Raw genomic sequence first — 26790 nt, 5'->3', positions numbered from 1 at the left:
CAGGCTTCTGTTGAGTTTTCACAACTTTCCTGTCTACCATCCAAGGCCCTCTAAACACAGCCTCCACCTCTATGTTCCGCTTTACCTTCACCAGGCCCCTATGCAAACTCTCCTCAGAGCATCCTTCACGTTTCTCCTGCCAGGAACATCCTCAGCCCTTACCTGGGTGCACTGTCCTTCCTCTGGTCAGTTTGAGTCCTAGCTCTTGCAGGGGGCCTTCCCTGACCACTCCCCAGCCCAGAGAGGATGCTCTCTCCTCTGTTTTAAAATCGACAGGGTCCCTTAGTCTGCGCTTACCACATCCCGCCTTGTCCCATTACCCAGGTTTTTATGAGACTATGTTCTTTCTTTTCTAGGATGGTCAGGGTGCCTCCCCTCTGACCCATCTCCTTCTATCCTGTCCTTAGCTCACTCTGCTCCAGCCATGCTGGCCTCCTTAATGTTCTTCAGAAATGCCAGGCACACTCCTGCCCCAGGGCCTTTGCACTGGCTGCTCCCTCTGTTTAGAATACTCCTCCCCTAGGTAAATGGCTCACACTTTAATGGCCCTGCTCAAATGTTACTGTAATTTATCAGAAAGGCTTCTGGGAATACCCCAGATTACAACAAATGAACAAATGCCCTTTCCCAGAACTCCACTTTCATCTTCCCTTGCTTTTATCCCTTGTTTTGTCTTATCACCACCTGACATTATGTACTTTTTAATGTTTATTGCCCTTTTTCCCCTACTTGAATATGTTCTATGAGGGCACAGATTTCCAGCTGTTTTGTTCACTGCTGGATCGCCAACAATTAGAACAGTGCCTTGTATGTAGTAGACACATGAGAAACAGGTGTTGAATGAATGAATATCTCTATATTATTATAGTCCTTTTGCTTAGCATAGTGTTGGGCTATATGTCCTGTGTGTATTTATCATATACATATGGTATATATCATAGACATACCATACATATGTAATTTACATTTACCATTTACCGTTTATATATATATGAGCATAAACGCTCAACAGATATTTGTTATAAATGACAATATTATTCTGTTCTTGGGTTCAGACCCCTATTGGTCTATTCATTTCACATGCTCCTTCCTCAAGGCTGGGAGGGCACACCTTGGTCTGAAGAAGGGAGGTACTGGGGGAGGGGAGTGAAGCAGGCAGGGACTAGGAAGGACCAGGTATCCTGTTATCACACTGTCTCCAACATTACAATCTTGCAGCCAGGTTGGGCTCATGCTCACAAGAGAACAGTAGAGTCACCCATTCGACACTTGGTTCAAGGATGAATTCCTGGCTGGCAGTCCTGAGAGGTCAATGGGGAACTTTTCAGGTTAGTCTGCATCTTTCTGAAGGGAGCCTCAGTGAGAGGCATGGACCAGTTGTACCAAGCCCTGGTACTTGGTACCTCTGTGCTTCCTGCTACCCAGGAGATCTGGACCTCGTTCGTTCTCTGTGAGAAAGGAGTTCAGGTCCTTAGGGCCACAGGGAAGTCCCCGGGCTTTCAGCTCCGCTTCAATTCTGATGTTTCTACAGAAGTACCAAACAAGCCCTCAAGTGTGGTCTCGTGACCTGAGGTGTGGGCAGGCCTGCTGGTGGGCGGGGACCTGGAAGGGCTGGCTGATGGAGGCTGTGAGCACTCTCTGCTCGTGAGCCCTGAGATCAGGGGTCAACCTGGATTTCCCCATCTCTGAACGTGGAAGTTGGATAGAAGACCTCTGACGTCACTCTTTTTATGTACATTAACTGAGGGTACTTCTCTGCCTGGCACTGGGCTCCTCTAGGGTAAGCAGAAATGGACAAGTCATAGTCACAGCTGTCAAGGAACAGCCTGGAGGGATCCTCTCCAGCCATAAAATCTGAGGATCCATCTAAAAAGGACCCTTCTAGGCTGCCTCAGGGAGTCTGAACTCCTCGGTCAGCTCTCCCAGCTCCTTGGAATCAAGACCCAGGCTATTCTCCATCTGCCGGATTCATCTGTGAGCACCAGCCTCTTCCAGACTCCCTGCTGGGGCTCATGCTATTTCCTAGCCCCACCCAACATTCCTAATGAAGCAGCAGCTCATCCAAAGGACCAGTCTCCCCACCTCCTTCACGGTATCTGCACTTCCTCTTTTTCCAAACTCCTCCATCATTTACTGCCTGGCCCATCCCATTTAACACATCATTACTTATTGGCATATGTGTCTCTACTTATCTTGTATGTTTCAGCCTTGTTTCCCGGATATGGCTTATACTTTTTGACTTCCCACAGCAAGTAACGCGAAACCATGCACGTAAAAGAATTCAGAGCTTGTCTACAGGTTCCATCGAGGTTGTCTCTTTGCCAAGAAGGGGTTCTAAGTTAGACAACCTTGTCTCAAGTCCACTCCTCTCAAAGGTGAGCTGTGTCACTTTGGGAAAGTTACTTAGTTTTTTCCAAGCCTCGGGTTCTTCATATATAAAAAGGAAATGGTAATAGCACCTTCTTGATAGAACTGTGTGAGGATTAAATGATCACTGCCTGACAACAGTGAAAGCTCAATATCAGCTGCCCTTATGACTGTGGTAGGTGGTCTCCAAAGATGACCCATCAGTCCCCCCTTTCCCTGATGAGCATATGCTCCTCCCATCAAAAGGTAGAGTCTGCTTCCCTCCGCTTGAGCCTGGGCTGGCCTTGTGGCTTGCTGTGGCCAACTGAATGCACAGAAGTGATGGTAACTATGCCAGTTCTGGGTCTAACTTTTAAGAGGTCTGGCCGCCTCTGCTTTTGTGCTCTTGGGGGCAGCCAACCACCATGCTGAAAAGCAGCTTGGGCTCAGCCAGCCACCAAAGGATAAGACCTCATGTGGAGAGCACCAAATATGTGGGTGAAGGCACCTGGCACCTTCCAGACCAGCCCAGCCCAGCCCAGCCCCGCCCAGCCACCAAGTGAATGCAGCCAAGCGCGGGACACGGGCTGATGACACATGGAGCAAAAAACCCACCCAGCCCAGTTTCCTGAGTTCCTGGTCCACAGAACAAGGAGACATAATTTATTGTTGTTTTAAGCCACTAAGTTTTGAGGTGGTTTGTTGCACAGCCATAGATAACTGAATCAATCAATATAACCATTGTAATTCTTACGATTAGGTAGACTGAAATCAATCAGTAAGTTCACACTGAGGGGCTACTAAGTGCAAACAAGCATTTTTATCCATTATGATCCTAAGAGCCAAAGCAGAGGAAAAAGAAAAAAAGTGTGACTACTATCTAACTCCTTGCCTCAAGGTTTTTATAGTCTAGTGTGATGGGAAATACCATGGAGGCTGTGAGCACTCTCTGCTCGTGAGCCCTGAGATCAGGGGTCAACCTGGTCAATATGGTAATTACCATATAAAGAAGCAGAGGGGACATAGTACTGCAGAGTAACAGTCGTAGGGAGATAAAAGGAAGAAGAAACTAGACTTGTTTAGAAGGAAGTGGGGGGGGGTCACAGATCACGCAGCTATTTGCAAAGAAAGAGACTTGAAGACCAATAAGAGAAGAAATATTTTTTTAAAGAGACAGAGCTTTAAAAATGACTCTAAGAGCTCTGGTCCTCTCATGCAACCTTTCTCAGTATGGGCAGCAGGATAATCTTAGCTGGGGGTCACAGGGCCTGTACAAGAGACTCAATTCCACCCCATATCTCTGTGAGAATTTCAAGAACACTCCACCTGTTTTCTTACCCATTAAAGGAGGTGACAGTCCCCTAAGTCCCACCTCAGGATCATGGAGAATTGAGCGCTTTGAAATTTGGAACACATTCTACAAGTAACATCAAGGTATAAATACTGAGGTTCTGAACTCTCAAACACCACAGTCTATGGTGACCCCAGATACCCTCTATTTCTGAGCAAAATCTCCAAAAGCCCAGTGTTGTTTGTCATTTCCAGCATGGTCTGGGCTAAGTCCTCACCTGCTGATGGTGGGCTGGGCCACTGCTCAGACTTGGTGCCTGTTCCAGGTTCATTAACACCAGATTTCAAGGAGCCTTGGCCAAACGCCCGCTAAGCCTATGACTTTCTCGAAACCGAGACATAGGTTTTCAGGCTGGTGAAGTATCAAGCTCAAGGCTGCCTGCACACTGGTAGCCCCTCATCAGAAATTCCCTTTTTCCCCTCTGAGCCATCAGTGCAAACCCTGCAATCCCCCAGGCCCAGTGGAGCCCCACCACCCCGCCCAGCGGGCCCTGACTCTCCAGCCCTCTTGGTACCCCAACAATGTCCCGGCACCTGATTCTGGCAAATCCTGCGCTTCCCACTCCACTCCTAATATACTCTTCTTAAGGATAAGGCTCATAGCATATGAATCTTCTGCAAATCCCAGCAGGCCTAGGACACTGCCTAGGGCAGTCACTTGGTGATTAATTTTAAAGCCAGCTGTCTCCAAAAGTAGGTAATGATGCCACTATCAGGCAGTGTTTCTCAAAGTGCTGCCAGCACCCACCTTGCATTAAAAAATGCTAATCAGGGTCCTACTGAATCTGAATCTCCAGGGGTGGGACCTACCATTTGCCATTTAACCAGCTCCTTGGGAGACGCAATGCACACTAGTACTGAGAACCCTGCCATAAGGGTGATGCACTCATTCACTCAGACAGCAAGATCCATGTCTGATGGCAATCATAACACAGAACGTGGGGTTCTGCTGTGGAGACCAAGGAGATCTCCCACTTGGGGGGGGACTTCCCAGTATCCTGCCTAGTGAAAGAGATGGGGAGCAATGGCTCCCTGACCTCTCTCTTGCCCCCAAATGCCCACGTGGTGATGTGTTGTCATTCCTGTTGCTGAAAATGATCTAAGTCCATAACTAATGTTTGGTTCACCTTTTCTCCTCTCTAATCCTCCCAGAAACGGCTGATCTTTGTAAATACATGTTGACCTCTCGCCATCGCATCATGAGTGGAGGCCATCCGATCCATGCTTCTACACCCTTCGTGCTGTCTGCACACAAGAATGGACCTTTCTCTTCCAGCTGGATGGCTCCAGTTCTATAAATGAAACCGTGACCTTTAGCAGCAGCACTGATGATAAATGCTTCATTTTCCATACTTTCCTGTTTCCAGTACATGACGAATTCTTGGCAAAGAGTGTTCCTTTCTCACTGATGAAAACACTGGCAGACCGCAGATGTGGAAGCCTGAGCTGGGAAACCTGAAATTTCATTAATATCCCGAAAAGCACACACCTCAGAAGAGAAACTTTACTCATGACTAATGAGAGTAATAAGGAGACTACGGAGAGGATTAAGATGCTTCATCCCTTTCTCTCAGCCTCCGGATTAGGAGCTTCTAGGGTTACAGGGCTTTTCCTAAATCACCCCTTGTTTAGCCAGCCTGCCTCCAAGCATCAAGGCCTATCACTGCCTAGGTAGTTTTCAGCCAAGCCCATAAAATCTCCCAAGTCATCCTGGAACTTTCTGGGATAACTAGGATGTAAGACAAATACACAGTATTTTAACCTTTCACAAATCCTACTGCTGGCCACAAGCAGAGGGGAAGGTTCCGGAAGGCTGGGGGTGAGGAGGCAGCCTGACCATAACGACGGCAAGTCCTGCCGACACACTCATGCCCACTTTAAAAGACGGATGGTAGCTTCCTCAGCAGAAGCCAGGGGCTGGGGTTCCTTCCACAGGTGAAGGCTGCCCTCTCTCCCGCCACCCCACAATGAATGCTGCCAGGAGGAGGAGCACTGGAGTGGGCGGGGAAAGCCCTCAGATCCAGTCCCGGCTCTTCATGAATCACAGGCCCGGAGCAAGTCGTTTCACTGATCTGTGCCTGTCTCCTCATCTATCAAAGGAAAATACGCTAGCACCCTGTCCGTCTCATAGGTTCTGTGAAGATAAAGTGAGGCCATGACGTACAAAGGACTCAGGAAAGCAATTTAAGAGTTGCGTGCGTGCTACCTGCCAGGCACTCTGCTAAAGGCCATGCAAGTTATCACTGAATTCTCAGGGCAGCCCCTCTGAGGGCAGCGCTGCTACAGTCATCCCTTGGTATCCAAAGGGGATTGGCTCCAGGGCCCCCATGGACACCAAAATCTGTGGATGCTCAAGTCCCTTATATAAAATGGTGAAGTATTTGCACATGAGCTACACACATCCTCCTGCATACTTTAAATCATCTCTAGATTACTTATGATACCTAATACAATGTAAATGCTATGGAAATAGTTGCTGGCGTAGCAAATTCAAGTTTTGCTTTTTGGAACTTTTTTCCAAATATTTTCCATCCGTGGTTGCCTGAATCCATGGATGTGGAACCCAAGGATGCAGAGGACCAACTGTACTTCCACTTTGTGGAGGAGGAAACCAAGATTCATGAGCAGTCTTAATATCTGCTGTAAGTTTTCTAAAAACCAGACAAAATAATAGGTCTCTGAAAACTAAACGCCTGTTCAAAGTGAGATTCCCTGTCTCTAAGGGGCTGACAGATGAGTGTGTCTAAGGTGAGAAGCAGTAAAAAAAAAAAAAAAAAAAAAAAAAGGTTTGGATTCTCTCCCATGCTAATTGCAATCAATCAGTAGGAGCTGTGAGGATCATTGTGGCTAGAATAGAATAGAATCCTATTCAGGATTCTACAGCCATATGCTGAAAAGAGGGAGAATGACGGATTAGCCGCAAGACAGTCACTGTTAAATCAGCTGATTTTAATTCCCCAAACGGTTCCTGCTGGGTATAATCACACTAGCTCTCCCTACCATCCCCGCCACAGGATGCTTTTACTGAGCACTTACTCTCCGTAAGTAAGTGGGCTTCTCCTATACATACCTACACATGCATGCACTCACGCACACACACGGGAAGGGCACAGACAGGTAGAAAAGTTTGTGTCGGCCTTTGGATGTTTACAGTAGGCTTGGGGAGATAAGTCGTTGGTGCATACAAATCTAACAGCCAGTCATGCTGTATATTCTGGGTGCCAAGTGAGAAAAGTCATTAATAAACACTAAAGGGGTTCGAACGAACTGAAGGATTCACAGAAGAGGGGGGACGTGAGAGCAGCAGCGGGAGACATGGATAATCAGAGAAGCGGGGCTGCGTCATCCCAGGCAAGGGGAACAGGCAGGAAGGCAGGGATCTGCCTGGCAGTATCCAGAAAGCGGGCAGTGAAATTGAAGAGGGCAGGCGGAGATCGGACAAATGACATTTTATTTTACAGGCCGTGGGCGGTGTCCAAAGTCTCAGAAGAGGGTGGCAAAAGTGGGCAAGCTCTTTTGCTGTATTTGTAAAACTCCTTCGAGGAGCGGTTCATTTCAAATAAAAATCAAACAGTTATCCCACTATAATCTGTTGCTCCTGTTACTACCCAAAATAGTATTTAAGGGAAGCCCATTTAAATATTTATCCTTACACACATGGAGCTGGCTACATCACTCACAAGAAAGCTGTATAAAACTAGGAGGCCCTACAGCAGTGGTTCCCAACCTTTTTGGCACCAGGGACCGGTTTCGTGGAAGACAATTTTTCCACGAAAAATTGGTGGGGGAGGGGTTCAGGAGGTAATGGGAGCGATGGGGAGCGGCAGATGAAGCTTTGTTTACTCTCCTGCCACTCACCTCCTGCTGTGCGGCCCAGTTCCTAAGGGTCCAGTCCGTGGACCGGGGGTTGGGGACCCCAGCCCTACAGGTAATGAATGCTAGGGCAAGTGCAAGATACACACCCCAGAGAAGTTCCCACCTAGCGTAAAAGGAAACACAGAATGAAAACTACTACTCTTAGGGTAAAGAAAGGTACTTATTCTATGGATGACAAAGACGGCAAGGATCCTAGGGTTTGCGGGGGCGGGGGGGGGCGGGTCAGGAAGAGAGGGACTGTCCCACACCATGCGGGACCAGGAGAAACAAGTGGTGGATTGGAGGGGGAAAAGGGCAAATTCATTTAAGTGGGTAATTCCTTTTTGCTGGGACATAGTTACAGTTTGCTATAGGAAGGCATTACTATAGCAGCAACTCTAGGAGACATTCATTCCGGCAATCCTAAAGGCAGCAGCTTTATATTTTCTACATCCCTCAATCACCTCTGAAAGACGCAATCGCTTTTCAGAAGTAACACTGATGGAAGAGGACGGATAGCACTTCAGAACCTTCGGGGTGGGCGCATGGTTGGAAAAGCCCACAGGTGATTTGGATAATTGCATCTTCTGCGCTTCTGGTCGCCCCCACAGCCAAGTACCACCGCTCTGAGCGATTCTGGGTTGACATGAAAAGCTAAAGTCAGGCAACCAGGAGGGCCCTCCAGAAAGTCCTAGTGTGGATTTAAAGGATGCGGCCATTGGACAAGGTGATTTATGGCTGGGGCACTGGTGTTTTCTCAGCAAGTCTGCTGTGTTTCTGACTGTATCCTTATCTGGAAGGTTCTGCAGTGCTGTATTCTCAGTGCAGGGGGATGCCTAAAATTTTGTCCATGTTCTTAGACAACGAAGACAGAGATAATCATATATGTTCCACCCCCAGGATTCAAGGACCACAAAGAGCTGTCAGCTCTGTCACCCCACTCAGCCACCCAGCAGTTTTGCAAGTGAGGACTTTTCACCACTCCCGAATGGGAGGTAGCTTAACTTTCTAATGGGTTTAGAGAGTCTTTTGGCCAGGCTTTCTGGGTGTACTTTCTTCCTTACATCACAGCGAGGGCGTTAAGAAAGCGTTTACTCAAATATGCAGCTTGGGAAGGGGGCTGTTATTCACAGAGCCTTCTGTTACACGGACCCCAGCAAATCCCCCTAAACCTCATTTCCTCCACTTATATTTTTAAAAAAGAGAGCGAGCGAGCTGGAGGAGTTTGATATTTTCTTACAGTTTCCTTTTTCCTGACTCTCTCTGTACAGGATGATGTAGTTGTTTACTTTAAGGCTCAGGAGTCAGCCAGCATTGTACGAAAAGCTTTCCCACCAAAAAAACCCCATAGTAAGACAAACTCCTTTCCATGATGTTTAAGCAATTAGTAACACATGAACGGGCTTGCTCACGTTCTCACTCCGGGGTCTACTCTTTCCTCCCGCTGCAGGGGCCACTCACCCTGGGATTGGGGGAAAGGGAAGACTTTCCATTTCACGGGGAGGTGAAGGGGGGTTGGTGTGTGGGGCTGTGTGTATGAAGGAGTGGGGCAGGGGATGAACAAAGGAGATCTTCCTTGGTCCCATCTCCAACGCTTCGCTTCGTGAAATGAAATTCCAAACCTCGGTAAGCTTATCCATAAAATGGGGGGATAATAAAACTGTAAGAGATGTGGTAAGTCAATCACACCTGCAAAGTGGGTAGCATGTTATGTGAGGCGGCACAGAATAGGGAGCACTAGGAGAACAGAGTGGACACTGCCTGGGTTCAGATCCCAGTTCTACTACTTATTAGCTGTGTGACTGTGACAAGGCATTCTACCTCCCTGTGCCTCAGGATACGCCTACCCCGTAAGGCCCCTGCAAGGATGATATCATCAATATGTGTCAAGAGCTTTGCAAATGGTCCATTGTAAATGCTGTAAAAATGTCAGCTGCTATTATTTTGGGCTTATAGAAAACATTCTATAAATGTTTGCTGCTGGTGATGGCAGCAAGGAAAGCTATTTTCAACCTGTGGTATGGGGGAGGGGGGAGGGAGGCACAGGAAGGGGCATGTCCCCCACAGAGGATACGTCAGGATCTGGAGAGAACATGTATGCATATGGCTTAAAAGCGGTTAATTTATAATTTTGTAGATGGAAAATGAAAAGATGTCTATGGTTTTCATAATAAAAGTCACCAAAAAAAATGTCTGACGACATCTTCTTGGCTATAAGACAGGATTTTAAAATGTTGAGAAACACTGAAGTAGTGGAGACTACTACTAGTAGTCTTCCCTAGTCAGAGCTGCGTGCTGAAAGGGTGAGGCTGAGCGGGGTTACTCCTTAAGAATTCGCAACCTGTGAACGGGAGGACCCAGGCTGGGCTGAAGATGGGCCAGCGCCTCTGTGGATAACCCCTAGACTTCAGCTCCCTCTTGGCCTTGGCCTTGGTCTTGGCAAGGGGATGGGTCCTATGCTTTATCCTTCCAGCTAAACAGACCATGGGACCAGTGGCCACACTTCCTGTCCTTGAGACAGACCTCACTGCCAAAGACAACAGGAAAATCAAGACTTTAGTGGCAAAATAATGATATGCAGACATTGTCCTCAAGCTCAGTTTTTACTACAGTGAGAATTTTGGGGTTTTTTTGATGGGATATCATCACTTAAAATGCTAATGTCTATGGTAGTTTGGATACTTTCATGATCTTGTTCTCCTCTCCCCCTTTTCATTACATAATATACCTACAGAAGAATATGTAAGATATATATTTTAAAGAATTATCAAAACAAACTTCCTTTTAGCCATATGCATCTTGACAAAAAAGAGATGGTTGCTGGTCCTCAAAAGCTTCTTTAACCCTCTCTGATTGTATCTTGTCCCCCACTCCCCGCCCAGAGGTAGGGGTAACCACCAAGGTAATCACTGCCTTGTTTTTCTTTATAGTTTCATCACCTACATGTTTATCTCTAAACAATATATTGTTTAGCATTTCCTGTTTGGGGACTCTATGTAAATGCAGTTATGCTGCACAGCTCTTTCTTGGACTGACTTGCACTTTTGGTCTGTGTTTCCTCCTTTTTAATCACCAGGTCTTCTGGATGAGGTCTCAGTTCTTAAGGGTCTCACTCTTTCTCTTTTAAAAGTGCCCTTAAAAAACATCCCTGAAACATTCTCCCTAAAATACCATGACACAACAACTGAACTGGGTCATTCTTTTCCCTTGGATGTGAACTGCCTGCCACATTTTGGTAAGCTGTGGCCAGTTCCTCAACTTTTGGATGAAAATATTTCCTTATATCAAAGTGACATTTTTGGTAGATTTAAAGATCGAAGAAGTGCATTCAAACCTTCCAAATGATAACCATCTTCTAAAAGAAGACATTTTCCCCCAAGCACCATATTCCTAATATTTTTTGCACAGTCTTCTATGTTTCTCTCCAGTTTTGTCCAACAGCTCACACTCCTATTCTTGTCCTTCCTTACCTATGAAATCTAAATGTCCCTTTTTATGGAATTAGGATTTTAAATTTCACATCACTACCATAACCTTTGAACAACTTGTATAGATTTTCACAAAGCCCTCTCTGTATTTTTCCCTCCCACAAAAATACCTATTTGGATCAAGTGGAATTTTTACTCTCATAGTCCTGCAAACTGTTAGTACCATTTCCTACAGAGGAGGAAGGAGCATCTGAATATCTGCATTTTGTGCTGAACTTAGTGTCTTCAAGATCCAGGAATTAACAAGTAGCTCAAAGAGCTAAATACAATCTGCCTTTCAGGAGATGTAGATGCATGGTTTTTGAGCTGGAAGCAGCCATCTATCATTTTAAGTTTTTGGAAGGACCCGGTTTGTTCCTGCCTGTGGCATCCGCAAGATACTGACTTCCTGTGTTTACCCAGTGCCTAGGACACTGGGCTCTCTTCAGTTCCCATGGCGATGGGCTGATTCCCCCTCCCCCACCCATAGGCTGCTGTGGTTTAAAGCTGCAGAGATCAGCACTGGGTGGGCAGCTGGATGGGAGGATCTGAACTACATCAACATGCAGAACTGTCTCAGTCAGGGTTTGTCACACAATGTCACACAGTGACGGGACCGCACTGTGCCAATCCCATAGATTCTAATGGGCTCTCACCACTGTGCTTCCCCAGGATAGATGGGACCCAGGGTTCTTACTCCTGTGACAACGTTCTTCGTATGTGAGAGGAGAGTGCCCCTCCCACCTGTAGGAGTATGCTTACTCCTCCAGCCCACTCACAGCGCTTCTTCCTCTAACTTTCTAAGCTAATTTCTGCGCCACTCGTTTTTACACAGAATCATATTTCATTTTCTGGCTCAACTGTGCTAGTCTTACCTCCCTAGATAAACTAGAAGTTCTTGGGATAAAGGCTGTGTCTTTTTCCATCCCTGCCATACCTGGTACGAAGCTGAAGACATACCAGGTTCTGGGAAAATATTGGTTGTTGACTGTTTACTAAAGCAGAGCACTTCCTCCCTGATAGATGGGATGTGTTCCCTGTGTCTTCCTCTCCCTGTACGGCTCCTCTCCTGCTGCTGTTTTTAACACTTCAGGTTTGTTACTCTGCCTAATACATCTACCCCTCAGCCACCCCACCTGGCAATCCAAATGGGTCTTGCCAACCCAAAGTGGTGAATTCTTTTATGAACATTTTATGAAAGGAGTTGGCTTTTGCAAGGTGAACCACCACACCTACATTTATAATTATTATTTTTGAAAGCCAGATTTTGTTTTCAAGTTTTCTTCTAGTGGACCTACTTGTACTTCTTTGTTACATTCCCTTTCAATTTATATACATCAAGAAATACTTCCCACATCTCTAATCAACTCCCCGCAAAGAACAAAACTCTGGGTGAATTAGACTATGAAAGTATTTCAACATGGATGGCAACGTGTTTCATTTGGTTGCATTTGTGTGGTTTTAGTGTTAACACTGGTGCACCTAGAAAACGTTCATAAATTAGGGCTTGATAAAGGAGGTTGAATTCAAGTTATTAGCTGAAAACAAAACTGGCATGGGTTGGATAAATGGTGGAAGAAACATCGAGAACAAAGACATCAGCTTCTCCAACCACTCCCATCCTCAGACCCTTACTGGACTGCACCTTTTGGAGGATGAGGTAAGGCCACAGTCCCCATCACCACCCATGTCATTCACTATCAGTCGGTCAGGTTCAAACCAAGCTGTAGAGCCAGGAGGCTTCAGCTCTAATAGGCAGGGCCAGGTAATGAGCTTAGTTCCCTAGCAACCTGCACACAAGTGTTCAGACAAAATGGATTACATACTGCTGCTGAATTCCAAGTGAATATCCTATTGACCCAACAAAGGAGTTAATTTGTACCTCTTACCACACTACAGGGGTCAACTAAGAGAATTCTTTTTGTCTGTGATCCCTGCTGGCATTCTCCCTGGAATGTCACGGTAAAATAAAATGCTCTGATGGAGTCAAAAGTGGATGGTTCAACTTCCCATTGCCTCTGGAAAAAAACGTCCTCATAACAGGAAGAAGAGAGTCTGTTTTTCCTTCTATTGCTTTCCTAATACAATCTGGATTGCCTAAAATAATATCCCCAAAGGGTTATTCCAGGGACCCTGGGTAACAGGCGTAAGTATCTGGTCACCCCACTATAAATTAACCAACTGCCATTTTATTGTTTTATTTACACCTTGGTCTCTTGAGATTTTGATTTGTGTTCATTCATCCTCAGAAGCCTAATCTCCCTTGGGCACTCAGACAAAATGAAGTTTCTGGAAGCCAACTACCTGGGTTTGAATCCAGGATCTGCCACTTCCAGCTGTGTGACCTCTCTTTGGGATAATAGTCCTACCTAGAAGGTTGATGTGAAGATTAAATGAGTTAATACATGTAAAATGCTTGACATTAAACCTGGCATTTAATACGTACTGTATACATTTTTGTTCTGGTTGTTATTATTGAGCCAAGAATGACCCTGAAATGGTAGGTGATGAGTAGCCCACCTGGATGACACATGTCTCTCTCATTTCTTGGCTTAGGACAGCAGCCTCCAAAGACAAACCACCAAGGGGGCAGTTCTAAGATGTTCTTTACTGGAACCAGAAACCTTTTCTTCTCACGTTGGCGAGTCAGTCCTAAATATGACCAACCCCCCCACCAGTGACAACAAGGAGACAAAGGGTCCAGCAAGAATTCACCGGAATCTTGTGGATGAAAAAAATCATTCAGAGGAACCATGCAGAAGCCAATGTCATGGTGACCCACTTGTACTGGCCCCAGTTCAATCTATGGGTCAGGCAGTCAGAAGGACAAGCTACCTGACTCCTAGGGACACAAAATCAAAGTCATGTTCTTCACATTAACTACTCACACTTCTAAATTCACTAGATTTTATAATTAAGATTTAAGAATTGATTTTGTAATTAAGAAACAAAAATGATATAATAAGGCATTCATCCTCTGGTTGGGCATAGATTTCTTCCAGGAGAAGAGATGGCCCTTGGTAATCTTTTGCTTGATGCCCTCCTGATATACTTGTGAGATGACTAGACAGGTTAAGAGGTTGGGCCATAGCTGTAGTTAAGGACATCTGGGCTCAGGTTAGGGATTAGGTAATATATATTTTCTCTTTATGAAGCTAGTGTACCTGGGGGTTCAAACCTACCAACAATGGTTTCTCAATTTTGTTTCATGAATGTTTGGCCAGCTGGTCAGAAAAGGTCATCCCTATAGGCTAACAGAAACATGGCAAAGCTCTCAGTCCAGCTTGGGGGCAGGGGTGGAGTATTTATATAAAGCATACTGAAACTGTTAACTGGATAAGACAGAAGCTAAAATTTATTGTGCCTGCTGTGTGCTAGAAACTGTGCTGTGCTTTAGTAAGACAACTATAATACCTCCCGGTAGGCCTCCTGATGCATGACCATCAGTCGTTCAAAGTGTGTTTGAATTTGGAACCGTAATGTAGAATGACAGTCTTGTGAACATAAAGGCACTGCTTGAGGTGGGATCATTTTCTGAATTGAGCTTTGAAAAATGAACACTAAACAGAAGCACTTTTCATGTGATCTTATCACTGTTCTTTTCTCACTCATGCATCAGCAACAAGTCAGTCTGTAATGGTCCCACGTATAGTTCCCAATGCTGCATTTTCACAGATATTTAGAATCAGATATAAGAATCTTATAGATCATGTCGTCTAACTCCCCTCTCTGTGCCTTCCCTCATCTTTTATTATGAGTGAGGAAATCAATGCACAGAGAAATGTCTCAGCCAAGCATCTGTGGCAGAAGCCAGAGCTAGAACCAGAGTTTCTTGCATCACAGTGCCCTCTTTCCTGGATCCCGTGTTCCTTACCAATGAAGAGGGCACACATGAACACAAGTAGCCAAATGGGACATACCCGCCCCTTGGCAAAATCTTCAAAGCCAAAGAACCAAGGGCCAGCAGAGTTATCTGAAGTATCTGAGACCATTGGAAGAAAAAGTTCAGGTTATATGAGGAAAGCCCATTGCTTAAGCTGAATAATCTCAACAGACTGGGTAGAAGCTTCTCTACAAAATGCCCCACGTAGAAAACAACACCAGTCCACTATCAAATTCAACTAGGATCTAAAAATAGACACAATAAAAAACAAGGTAAATCCTGAAATCGAATAGATGGCACTGGGGGGAGATGGGAGGTCTGATGTTAACCAATGAGGAAACTGGCTTTGTTCCATGAACAGGTTAGATAACTTGGACCTCTGGTTTTAGATTTCAAGCTGAAACCTTTAATTTAAATTCGATCATTAGGTACCCATTGACTGTGGGCAAATGACACCGTAGAAGTGTGCAGGTCACTTAACCCAACTGGCCGCAACTGCAGTTCTTGTTTCTAATGAGCTCGGGGTTGTACGATTGATATTTTCCAGAGGATTAAATGCAGTGCTCTACTTCCTTCTCGGGCAGGCCCGCCTTCCCAGATGCAGAGGGGAAACAGAACGGTCTACAGCAATTCTTCCTTCAGAAGTTCTTCCCCCACCACCTCCAGACTTGCGGGCCGTTGAAATACCCTCCACACAGATAGCTCGGCTTTTTATTTTCCCCTTTAATCCAAACCACACAGAGCTGCCACGCTATGCTTCCTAAGTCATCACTTCCTGTAACATCTTCAAGGAATCTGTTACTTCCAGGATAAGTCCAAACTCCTTGTCCGGAATTTTAAGAACTCCACGGCTTAGCCAGACTCTCCTTACAAAGTGGTCTTTCTCATGCCTTCCCAATGTAAGCCTGCTTTTCTGGTACATGTCATGACTCCCCCTAAATTTGGGGGTCAAACTCCTCCCTCCCTCAGACTTGCTGTGCCCTGCTCCTCCCCCTCTCCTCCAGTGACATCATCCCCCCAAACTCCCCCACCCAGCACACATTCCTCATTCACAGTGGTCCTTCTCTCCCATAGGAGGCGAGGATGGGGATGGTTGATCTGAATCCCACCACTAAACTATCTGTGTGACCCTGGCCAAGTTGTAAAGCCTCCCCTAGTCTCAGCTTCTTCCTCTGCCCAGAGAAAGGACAATACCTATACACCATGGGATTTGGGTAAGATTAAAGAAATTGGTCCTTGCACCAGGCTTGCCACTTAACAGGTGCTCCATAAGTCTTTCCTTCCTCTTTATCACATACCACCTTTATTCTAAGTTACTGTTTTATGTATGTTATATCATCTGTTCTTGCACATAAGAGTCCCAGTTCTGACTATCTCCCAGTGGCACCTAATGAGGTTCTGGTACAGAGCAGATTCTCACGATCAAATTGCTTGTCATCAGAGTAATGTTATAACCCAGCTATATTCTCTCTACCTTACTCTCTCTGGTGGAAAACCTTTCTCAGCGAGCCAAAGTGGTTTCTATTAATGAGCCAACCGAACTAGAGACAGCACTCACAGAGAATAGGAGAAATGTTAAGTTTTGAATCTGCTTCCAAAATTCTATCTCTACCTAAGTCTCAGGAATGTGCCCATTTTAATAATGGAAGGACATTTATAATGGAAACCTTCAAGAAATGACATCTGCGTATATATATCCAATTATACATAGGTAGGTTAAAACCATCAAGACTTACTCCAAACTGTCAGCGGAAGTTGCAGTGGCTTTAAACTTTTTTTTCCCAAAGTAAAATCCTTTCTTCAAATGACGTCTTACTTGGAATACTAACACGAGAAGCAGCTGAAGGTGGGGACTGCTCTGGGTGGCTAGAAAGAAGAGTGTGGAAGTCCTCTCTTCATAGCACACACAGGGTCTGTTTGTCCAGATGTGTGTGTGTGTACATGTGCACACACACACAGCAACTCCTGAGGCACCTCCACAAAACCTAATTCAGAAACTACAGCTTAGCAGAATAAGCAAATCGTTTAGGAGGACAGGTAAATATACTCCACACTGGTGAAAAAACATCTACTAAACAAACATATATACACGTATATGATGTCAAAGGAATTTAACTCTTGTTCTACAAGATGCCAATATCAGAGTATTTACAAGCTGTACTCAAGTTTATGTTACAGAAAGAGAGAAACAAAAACAGAAAGAGGCTATTCTGCTGCATAGAGGCAAATGGTATCTCTGCGCAACACCGGGCAGTGCTTTCTGGTTCACTTACTGCTAACATCAGCTCCATGGGAAGCCAAGCATCTACTGGAGACCCGCAACCCTCAAACTCAGGATTTCTCTACAGGAGGCCCTCGGATACTGTGAACCTTAGAAATCATTTGGTTGAAGAACACTTAGTGACAACAGAAATAGCTACAATATATCTTTGGTGAAACAGTTGAAAGAATGATATCAATTTTTAAAATATATATGTATAAACAGATACATATTTTTAAACTGGAAATATACACATCAAAATGTTAGTAGTAGTCATTAGAATAATTCTTTTTGTCCTTTTCTGAATTTTCCAAATTTTCTACAATTAACAAATATTCTTTGTGATTTAAAAAATATTATTATTATTTTTTAAAGGCCAAGGCCAACAGTTTCTGAAGGTGAACAAAGCAATGAGTTCACCATTAAATTGCTGTCAGGTAGCATGGCGTCCCATGATGCCCATGGCACGGTACACTGGGTACATAGTAGATGGTCAATAAACAGTGGCTGCATGGACAGGTGTGAGGGCCTCGTCCTGCTCCAGCCCATTTTGGATATAATCCCTATGCCCATGCCCCCTTTCTCCTCTCTCCTCTCTTGCACTTTCAGAAAACAGAAAAGTTTCCAGAAACAGGCTGAAAGATCTTGCTACTCTCACCAGCTTAAGGGGCATTAATTTTTTAAAAATTCCAATCTCACTGAATCCAGGTAAAACAGAGCTGTCACTCAGACCCTTTCTCATGTGTGTGACAGCAAATGGGGACTGGGGAGAGAGGGGCTGGGGGTAAGAACATGTGAAGTAGAGAACTTGGACAAGAGGGAGGTGTTGGAGACAGAAGAGCACCCTGTGAAAAACAAAGGCCTTCAGCACACCTTGCTTCCAAGCTGGGTTCCATTACAGACAAGCTGTAAGACCTCTCTGGGCCTCGGTTTTCTCATCCATAGAAGGGAGTGACCTTACTTGTCTCACAGAGACATCTTTAGGAACGTGTGGGAAGGCTGATCTAAATGAAATGAAGGCATTTGTAAAAGTAACTGTCCTATTCAAATGCAAGGTTTCCTTGGAGGCAAAGAAGTTGCCTGGGGCAGCAGCACCTTAGATTAAGAGCCAACACACACACACACACACACACACACACACACACACACACACACACACACACACACACACACACACACACACCTCTCTGCCCCCCAGGGGGCACGGGAGCAGTAATTAACTCTGTAACTTTTCATCATGCAGAATGCATCCTGTTATGCTTCTAGACCTGGTCCTCCACCTCTGTGAAGCCTTGCTTGCTTATGAAAACCGTGATCTCCTCTCTCCAACTGGGTTGGGCACCCCTGGTAGGTCTGCACATAGACACGCCCCTCCCCACCACACACACACTCATTCACATACTCTTTTTCTCTCTCTCCCTACCACCCCACCCCCCAACTCAATCCCCACCAGCCCTCCACAGGCCTCAGCCCATCCTCCTCAAGTGAATAGTGATTATAACCACTACTTTGACAGAGGTCCTATCATAAAAGTCTTGTAAAGCCTCGCGGTGATTTGCACGCTGCAGGCCCTTGCTGAAGATGTCTTCTTGGCTGATTAAAAGCAGTGGCTCTGCTGACCGGCTTGCTCTAGGGCAGGATGGTCTTTGGAAGTAAGGAGATAGAGTCTGCTGGAGTCTCATCACTTTGACAATGGCTTCTGCCAAAGGTAAGCCTGTACCCTCTACCATAGATCTCATTTCACTGAAATCTGTTAGAAAACTACGGAGGCTATCTCTTTTACTAGCAAGCATATCGATTCCCAGGTGGCTGCCTGACCCACATACCATCTCACGGTGTTGAACGTCTCAGTCTACGCTCGTGAGGCACTCGTCAAATCCAGTCAAAGCCCCTCTAACCCCTCAGACACCATGCTGCCTCAGATGGTGTGCTCTAGTACAAAAGAGACCCATACTTCATTCTCAGCTTTTTTAGATTTAATCTGACACAGTCACCTCTTTTTTTAAAAAAAAAATCTACCAGTGCCCTAATTTTTACTCTGTTTTTTGCTTTCGTGTTTGCTGCTCTTCAGAATTGACAGTCACAAGAATGTCCAAGTTCCTTGAAACCACAGTTTTCCCCCTGCATAGTCAACACTCCTTTCCCAGCAGTTTTCACTCCCTGCTCACACAGCTTATTAAAACTCATTTGAAAAATGTCTCCGGTTGCTTTTTAAGGATTTTTCCATCCTGCATTTCCCCCAGGGCAGCGAGGGAGGTTGGCCAAGGGAGATTCTCTAGTTCACCCTCTGTTTCCTTCTTAGCGACTCACACTGACCAAGCCCTCCAGGAGTTGTCTTCCCAGGCCTGGCAGGAAATGCCAAAGAGTGGGGGATGAGGACAATTAGGTAGAGACTCACATTTTTAAAGAGGAAAAATCACGGATGAATTTATTCAAGTCAGGTTTAGTTGGAAGGGATGATTTCACAATGGGGATCACATGCAGCAGCTCAAAATGCCTGAGAATTTTATTTCTTATAACTAGAAAAACAAAAGCAAAAACAAACCTACCACTCAGTGGCTCTCCCATCCCCAGCCTTCCGTGGATGAGTGAGAAGCCAGAAGAGGCAATTCCTGAAATCACGCCTCCCCCTAAGCCCTGACGTTGAGCAGCCCATAACTTTTAGAGCCCAAAGAAGCAGGCTCCCAGTATTATCTCCCCTCTCTACCACTCAACATCTGATCTTGCAGACGCAGGAAGTTCCCTCTTTATTTTCCAAATACCCTCCCTTTCTTCTTCTCCTTCCCTGTGGTTGTTTAGCCGTTGACATTTCCTTGGAAGAAGCAGGACACAGACTGAGGTGGGAGTTCCAGTGTTGGAAAAATAACAGTGAAAATGAGAGTTGGAGATAAGTTCTAGGCTTCATCAGCATCTCTTTGCCTTTATCCTTTTCCAAATGCTGCCCGCGCTTCAAGGCCCAAGTTAGGTGCCACCTCTTCCAGGAAGCCTTCCCAACTGCCTTCTGCAGAGTTTCAAATGAATCACCTACAGGGCTCCACTAGAAGAGTTACAATGCTGTAGAATATCACTCATTGCATGTCTATCTCCCCACTAAACAGCAATCTCCATGCGTTCAGAACTGGTATGTTTTGAGCTTTGTAGCCCCAGAACCTAGCAGTGTCTAGCATATAACAGATGCCCAATAAATACTTGTATATTCATTGAATTAATTACAGGCCATACATTTTTTTTTAATAAATTTATTTATTTATTTATATTTATTTATGGCTGCGTTGGGTCTTCGTTTCTGTGGGAGGGCTTTCTCCAGTTGCGGCGAGCGGGGGCCACTCTTCATCGCGGTGCGCGGGCCTCTCACCGTCGCGGCCTCTGCCGTTGCGGAGCACAGGCACCAGACGCGCAGGCTCAGTAGTTGTGGCTCACGGGCTTAGTTCCTCCGCGGCATGTGGGATCTTCCCAGACCAGGGCTCGAACCCGTGTCCCCTGCACTGGCAGGCAGATTCTTAACCACTGTGCCACCAGAGAAGCCCCAGGCCATACATTTTTTTAACCAAGAAAAAATAATTTTGTGTATGAAAATATTAAATGTGCTGTTAATTTAACATTATCCATTAAAAAATCAGTTTAAAATATGAAAATTTTAGTTTCTCATCCATATCAACAGATAGTACAATGTCTATAATTCTTTATTGCTATGTCAGTCTTGATGAGCATTATGCCTTTATAAAATAAGAATTATGTCCAGGGTTTTTTTTGTTGTAAGAGGGAGGGCCTGAGAGAAATGAGACTACTCCATCTCTGCTGGAGTGGAAAGTCCCTTCGCCCCCCTTTTCATACCATATGTTTGCTATTTAGTCAAATATAGTTTTGTAGATTTCTCTAGTTGTTTCAGGTGATTCCAGCATTCCAAAGAGCACACAGCATAGTGGGAACTCAAGTCAAACATACTGGTGTGAATTTGATTGAAATTGAAGTTATTGGCTTAATTTGGGGGGCTTTCTGCCTTTTCTCACAAGCACTGGAGCCATTTCATTTGCTTTTTCCTTCTAGATCCCATGGAGAATGATCAGAGTGCAGAAGCCTAGGGCAGGTGGGCTTGGCACAGAAAAGGCCACATCCTTCTTTAACTGTAACTTGGTCATTCAGTGGGCTGTGGTAACCAGACCTAACTCATGACCTGACGTCACGATTGGCGCCAGTAGGCTTACACAATCATTGCCATTGGTCACCATACCAGACATGGGACCTCACACACTCCCAAGTCCTGTCAGGCAATCTGCATAGTGCGTGCCCTGAAGCCATGTGCAATCCCTCAGGAACTTCTCAAAGGAATGCTTCCGTAGGGGCTGTTTCTTCTACATACCGAACAATAAAGGCCCATCTAAAAATAATCAAACCTGACTTAACATTATTACTGCGCTCTGTGTCATAATCAAACAAGAATGAAAGAAATCTTAATAGGATTGCAAGCAGGTCTTGTGTTCCTTAATCATGTATTAGAGTCTTAGTCAAAACCAGGCTTACGGTGGCTCAGAAACACTGTCCTTTCTTTTCAGGAAAAGTGAAACTAAAGCTGGACTGAACTATGGCCACTGAACTCGGCTCCCATTCCCACCCAAGTCCTGTCCCAGTCCTCCCCACTCTGCAGAGCCTAGACTGAGCTCTTTCCCCACCTCCAGACTCTAAAGCGCACCCCCTCCTCTGAGTCCTCCCAGCTCAAACACCTCCACCCAGAATGTACCGTCTCAAGGCTGTTTGCTATGGAAGTTAGTATAACTCCCCACCCCCATCCCTTATTTATTTATTTTACATCAAAATTCGACTAGTAGTTTCTTTTCTTTTCTTTTCTTTTTTTAACACCCTTATTGGAGTATAATTGCTTTACAATGGTGTGTTAGTTTCTGCTGTATAACAAAGTGAATCAGCTATACATATACATACAACCCCATATCTCCTCCCTCTTGCATCGCACCGAGCTGGTCTCCCTATGTCATGCGGCTGCTTCCCACTAGCTATCTATTTTACATTTGGTAGTGTATATATGTCCATGCCACTCTCTCACTTCGTCCCAGCTTACCCTTCCCCCTCCCCGTGTCCTCAAGTCCATTCTCTATGTCTACATCTTTATTCATGTCCTGCCCCTAGGTTTTTCAGAACCATTTTTTTTTTTTTTTTTTAGATTCCATATATATGTGTTAGCATATGGTATTTGTTTTTCTCTTTCTGACTTACTTCACTCTGTATGACAGACTCTAGGTCCATCCACCTCATTACAAATAACTTAATTTCGTTTCTTTTTATGGCTGAGTAATATCCCATTGTATATATGTGCCACATCTTCTTTATCCATTCATCTGTCAGTGGACACTTAGGTTGCTTCCATGTCCTGGCTATTGTAAATAGAGCTGCAATGAACACTGTGGTACATGACTCTTTTGGAATTATGGTTTTCTCAGGGTATATGCCCAGTAGTGGGATTGCTGGGTCGTATGGTAGTTCTGTTTTTAGTTTTTTGAGGAACCTCCATACTGTTCTCCATAGTGGCTGTATCAATTTACATTCCCACCAACAGTGCAAGAGGGTTCCCTTTTCTCCACACCCTCTCCAGCATTTGTTTGTAGATTTTTTGATGATGGCCATTCTGACTGGTGTGAGGTGATACCTCATTGTAGTTTTGATTTGCATTTCTCTAATGATTAGTGATGTTGAGCATCCTTTCATGTGTTTGTTGGCAATCTGTGTATCTTCTTTGGAGAAATGTCTATTTAGGTCTTCTGCCCATTTTTGGATTGGGTTGTTTGTTTTTTTGATATTGAGCTGCATGAACTGCTTGTATATTTTGGAGAGTAATCCTTTGTCAGTTGCTTCGTTTGCAAATATTTTCTCCCATTCTGAGGGTTGTCTTTTCATCTTGTTTATGTTTTCCTTTGCTGTGTAAAAACTTTTAAGCCCCATCCCTTATTGAGTAAACTCTTCCACCTGAGAATCACCTTCCTTTTTGCTGATAACTCCATACCCAGCACCTACCTCAGAGTCAGGTGAACAACAGCTCCTTTTTAAAAACATGATGACTGGTTGCCATAGGAAAAGCCACATTTTCTGATGGTTAAGCTGGGGGGTTACAAGATGATTCCTCATAAGATTCCTTTCTAGTAAGCAGAGGTCCTTCGGCGAGGTTAAAATATGATTTGCTTTAGAAAAATCAGATGAGCATACATCTGTCATGTAAAGTGAGATGTGCCATGTTCTACTGAGCAATGGTGGTCTGGGACTTGCTCCTGTAACTGTCGCTACCTGACACTGGCCTGAGAAAAGAGTTAGCAAATCTCTGAACTTCAGAGGAGAGTCCCTTCTCTCCCCAACCTCACCCTCTACCACCCAGATACCGATCTCCATGTCACCTTGGTCACTGTTCTGCCGTAAAGGAAACTCATGGTGTTGTACGATGCCATCTTGTGCTCCAAGAGCAGCCACACAATGAGGACCCTCAGCCTATTCTAATCGCACAGAAGAGAACACTGCTGACGCTGAAGACATCGTTCCTGCTCCCTCACTCATTCACCAAGAGGGCAGGGAAGCAGAGCCTCCGCTCTGGCTCTCCAGGTCCACCACGTACAGGGGGTTCACAGGGTCCCTACAACTGGACTGGATCCCTCCTGGGATGTTAGACCTCTTGGCAACGTGTCCAAAGAAAGCAAGCTCGTGTGGATCCCTGCCTAGGAAACCAGCTCAGTGGGTGAAAGAGATGGCACAGCTGCTAGACGCAGGGGAAGAGGGGGGTCTCCCCACAGAGGGGATACAACGTGATGTCAGAGCAAGTCCCCACTAGACTGGGAGTCACAGAGATGAGACGGTAAGTTCAACTTGGCCAATACCAAGCATCTGTGGGCAAAAGACTGACTTATCTGAAATCTGACTTTCTCACTGGTGCAGAAAGAAGACTAGAAGAGAGAATTTTAAAAAAATCTTCTAACCCTCCAATTCTGAGAGTGACAACCTACCGGTTGTGAGGCCCTCTGACAGGTACCATGGAAGATAAAGAGATATAGGGTGCATTTCTCATTAATCCAGGATCATGCTCATGTGGAGAAAAGAGGAAAGCTGACCTCGTGACTGACCCTCTATTATCACACTGGATTCTTCCCGTGTACACATACACACACATGCACGGACCCACAAATATCAGGCAATACATACTAGATATCCTTGTTTTGGATGTGTGTTAAGTGCTATACTTGTTCAGAAAAGGGATTTCCAGATTTTCAGGAGATATTTCATATTCTCCTGAGAGATTTCAGAGGGTTAGGAAAAATTTCATTAGATCAGTGTTTGGAATGGGTAGTGACAGTGAGGTAAAGCTTGGGATCACATCATTGGGAAATAGTAGATTAAGTAAAGGTAATATATATATTTTTCCATTGCAGGTCTCCTCAGCAACTTTGACAAGCAAATGTATGTTGAGACACTCTAAGAGAGGTCAAGACTGCAGTGTCCCAAATTATGGGACACAGAGTCTTTCATTCTTTTTTTTTCTTTTAACATCTTTATTGGAGTATAATTGCTTTACCATGTTGTTAGTTTCTGCTGTATAACAAAGGGAATCAGCTATACGTATACATATATCCCCATATCTCCTCCCTCTTGTGTCTCCCTCCCACCCTCCCTATCCCAGCCCTCTAGGTGGACACAAAGCACCTAGCTGATCTCCCTGTGCGATGCAGCTGCTTCCCACTAGCTATCTATTTTACATTTGGTAGTGTATATATGTCCATGCCATTCTCTCACTTCGTCCCTTTTATTCTGAAAAGTTTCTCAAGTGAGGAAGGTTCAGAGAAATACCCTTTGGGAAATAGTGTACCAAAGAGACTGTAAATTCCCTGAGGTCGGGGACTGGGCCTTGCTCACCATTATCTCTCCAGCACGTGGCACGACACTGGGCACATGGAAAGGATTCAATAAAATATAATAAAATAAAAATTGGCCAAATGACCAAATGAGTAATTGTTGAATTCCAAGTGGAAAGACTGGCATTCGCAATGATATGGTGGTGAGAGTATGCCAAGGAGCAAGGAATCATCTGTCCAAGGTGGAACCCGTCACTGTCTGGGCTCCAGATGGATACGGGTAAGCGTTTCAGGTGAGGTTGCCTTTGCCTCCTCAAGGAGCCAAGGGCTACAAATCCTTAAGGCATCCTGAAAGACTTTCACTCATTTTATTCCCCAAAATGGGGTAATAAAAGAGCTTCATGAAGAATGTTGGCATTTCTCTTCTTTACTAAGAATAAGTAACAAATGAGTTAAGGATACTCATCGGTCAGACTCCATAATGTACTTAACAGATTATTTTCATTTCTTTACTGCCACCTTCTGGTCCCCAGGCACCTACTTGCTAGTTTTAAAATGCTACCTTATATTTGTGGTTCACGATGGCATCCTATTTTTTTTTTTTTTTTTTTTTGGCATGCCACATCGCTTGCGGGATCTTAGTTCCCAGACCAGACATCGAACCCGGGCCGGCAGTGAAAGCGTCGAATCCTAACCACTGGACCGCCAGGGAATTCCCCACGATGGCATTTTAAGCACTTGTTCACATCCTTTACCTCATATGACATTACACAGGTTAGATGTGGTTCGGGTAGCCTTTACTCTTTTTTCATTTGATCTGAAGGCCGTAAAGAACTTAAGGGATTTGCCTAGTGACAGAAAGTTAGGAGCTGAGAAAGGACTAACCATGCCTGTTGTTTTCTCCAAGGAGCAAACACCGGGGTTAGTCATTCGGCTTTGTCCAGCTACATTCGCAAAGACTTCTATCGCCCTCTCATCCCTTCACAAGCACAACCTTGAATGGAAAATTCCTTGCCCTTAAAAAAGAGAATACTGTTCAAACATACCTTGATCTTTTCAAGGGTAAAATCCATTCCACTTTACAAGGTCTTTGGGAAAAGAATGTAGGGGATCTATGATTGATTTTTTTATCTCACAGTCAAGATACCATGGTGTCCTACAGCGCAACCCCAAGATGGAGGTCCACCAGCTTCTTCTGAAACATACCTTGGTCTGGAAGCAGCAATAGAGTTGGGTTAGGTACGGGTGTTTCCGCGCCAGAGCCAAAATCCTCTTCTCTGTCATTGTGCAGTCTACATCATCATCCTGAAGGATGACATCCTTCTTCAGGACCTTCACAGCATATACTTCATCTTTGCCTTTGAGCTCCGCCAACATGACCTGTAATCAACCAAAACCACCCCGTAAGTCTATACTTGTAGGGAATCAAAAGAAACCCAAGTCAACATCAAATGCTTTAAAAACTAATTCTTTTTTTTCTTTAATTTTAAATAGCATAATAGTATTTAAAATGTAAAGACTACCCATCCTAATACAGCTACTACAATTTATTTATTTTTAATCTCTAACAGTGTCCAGGCAAAGAAAAGTTCAATGCACATCTATTAAATAATTACTCGTATGTTCATATAATTTGTCATACTTGCAATTAGAGTACAGCAAATAGATTTGTTTTTAACTGAACATTATTTCATAAGCATTTCTCTACATGGTCTCCACCATATCATGGTTGCTGATACTCAATTCAAGTATATCAGTAACAGTTTAACCATTTACCTCATATTAGAC

The 26790-nt window shown here is 44.7% G+C and overlaps 1 protein-coding gene across 6 annotated transcripts in view; it reads right to left on the bottom strand.

The window, feature by feature from the left end:
• Nucleotides 1–26790, bottom strand: part of PRKCE (protein kinase C epsilon) — a 508978-nt gene that overhangs the window by 130024 nt on the left and 352164 nt on the right. For all 6 annotated transcript variants that reach the window (XM_061168696.1, XM_061168694.1, XM_061168695.1 and 3 more), the window contains one exon: nt 26209–26382. In XM_061168696.1, coding sequence (XP_061024679.1) covers nt 26209–26382 — 174 coding nt within the window. The remainder of the gene's footprint in view (nt 1–26208; nt 26383–26790) is intronic.

The sequence above is a fragment of the Eubalaena glacialis genome, chromosome 14 (genome assembly GCF_028564815.1).
Source record: "Eubalaena glacialis isolate mEubGla1 chromosome 14, mEubGla1.1.hap2.+ XY, whole genome shotgun sequence".
Lineage (NCBI taxonomy): Eukaryota > Metazoa > Chordata > Mammalia > Artiodactyla > Balaenidae > Eubalaena > Eubalaena glacialis.
Note: the sequence above shows the minus strand (reverse complement) of the source record. Positions and strands in the feature narration are given on the sequence as shown.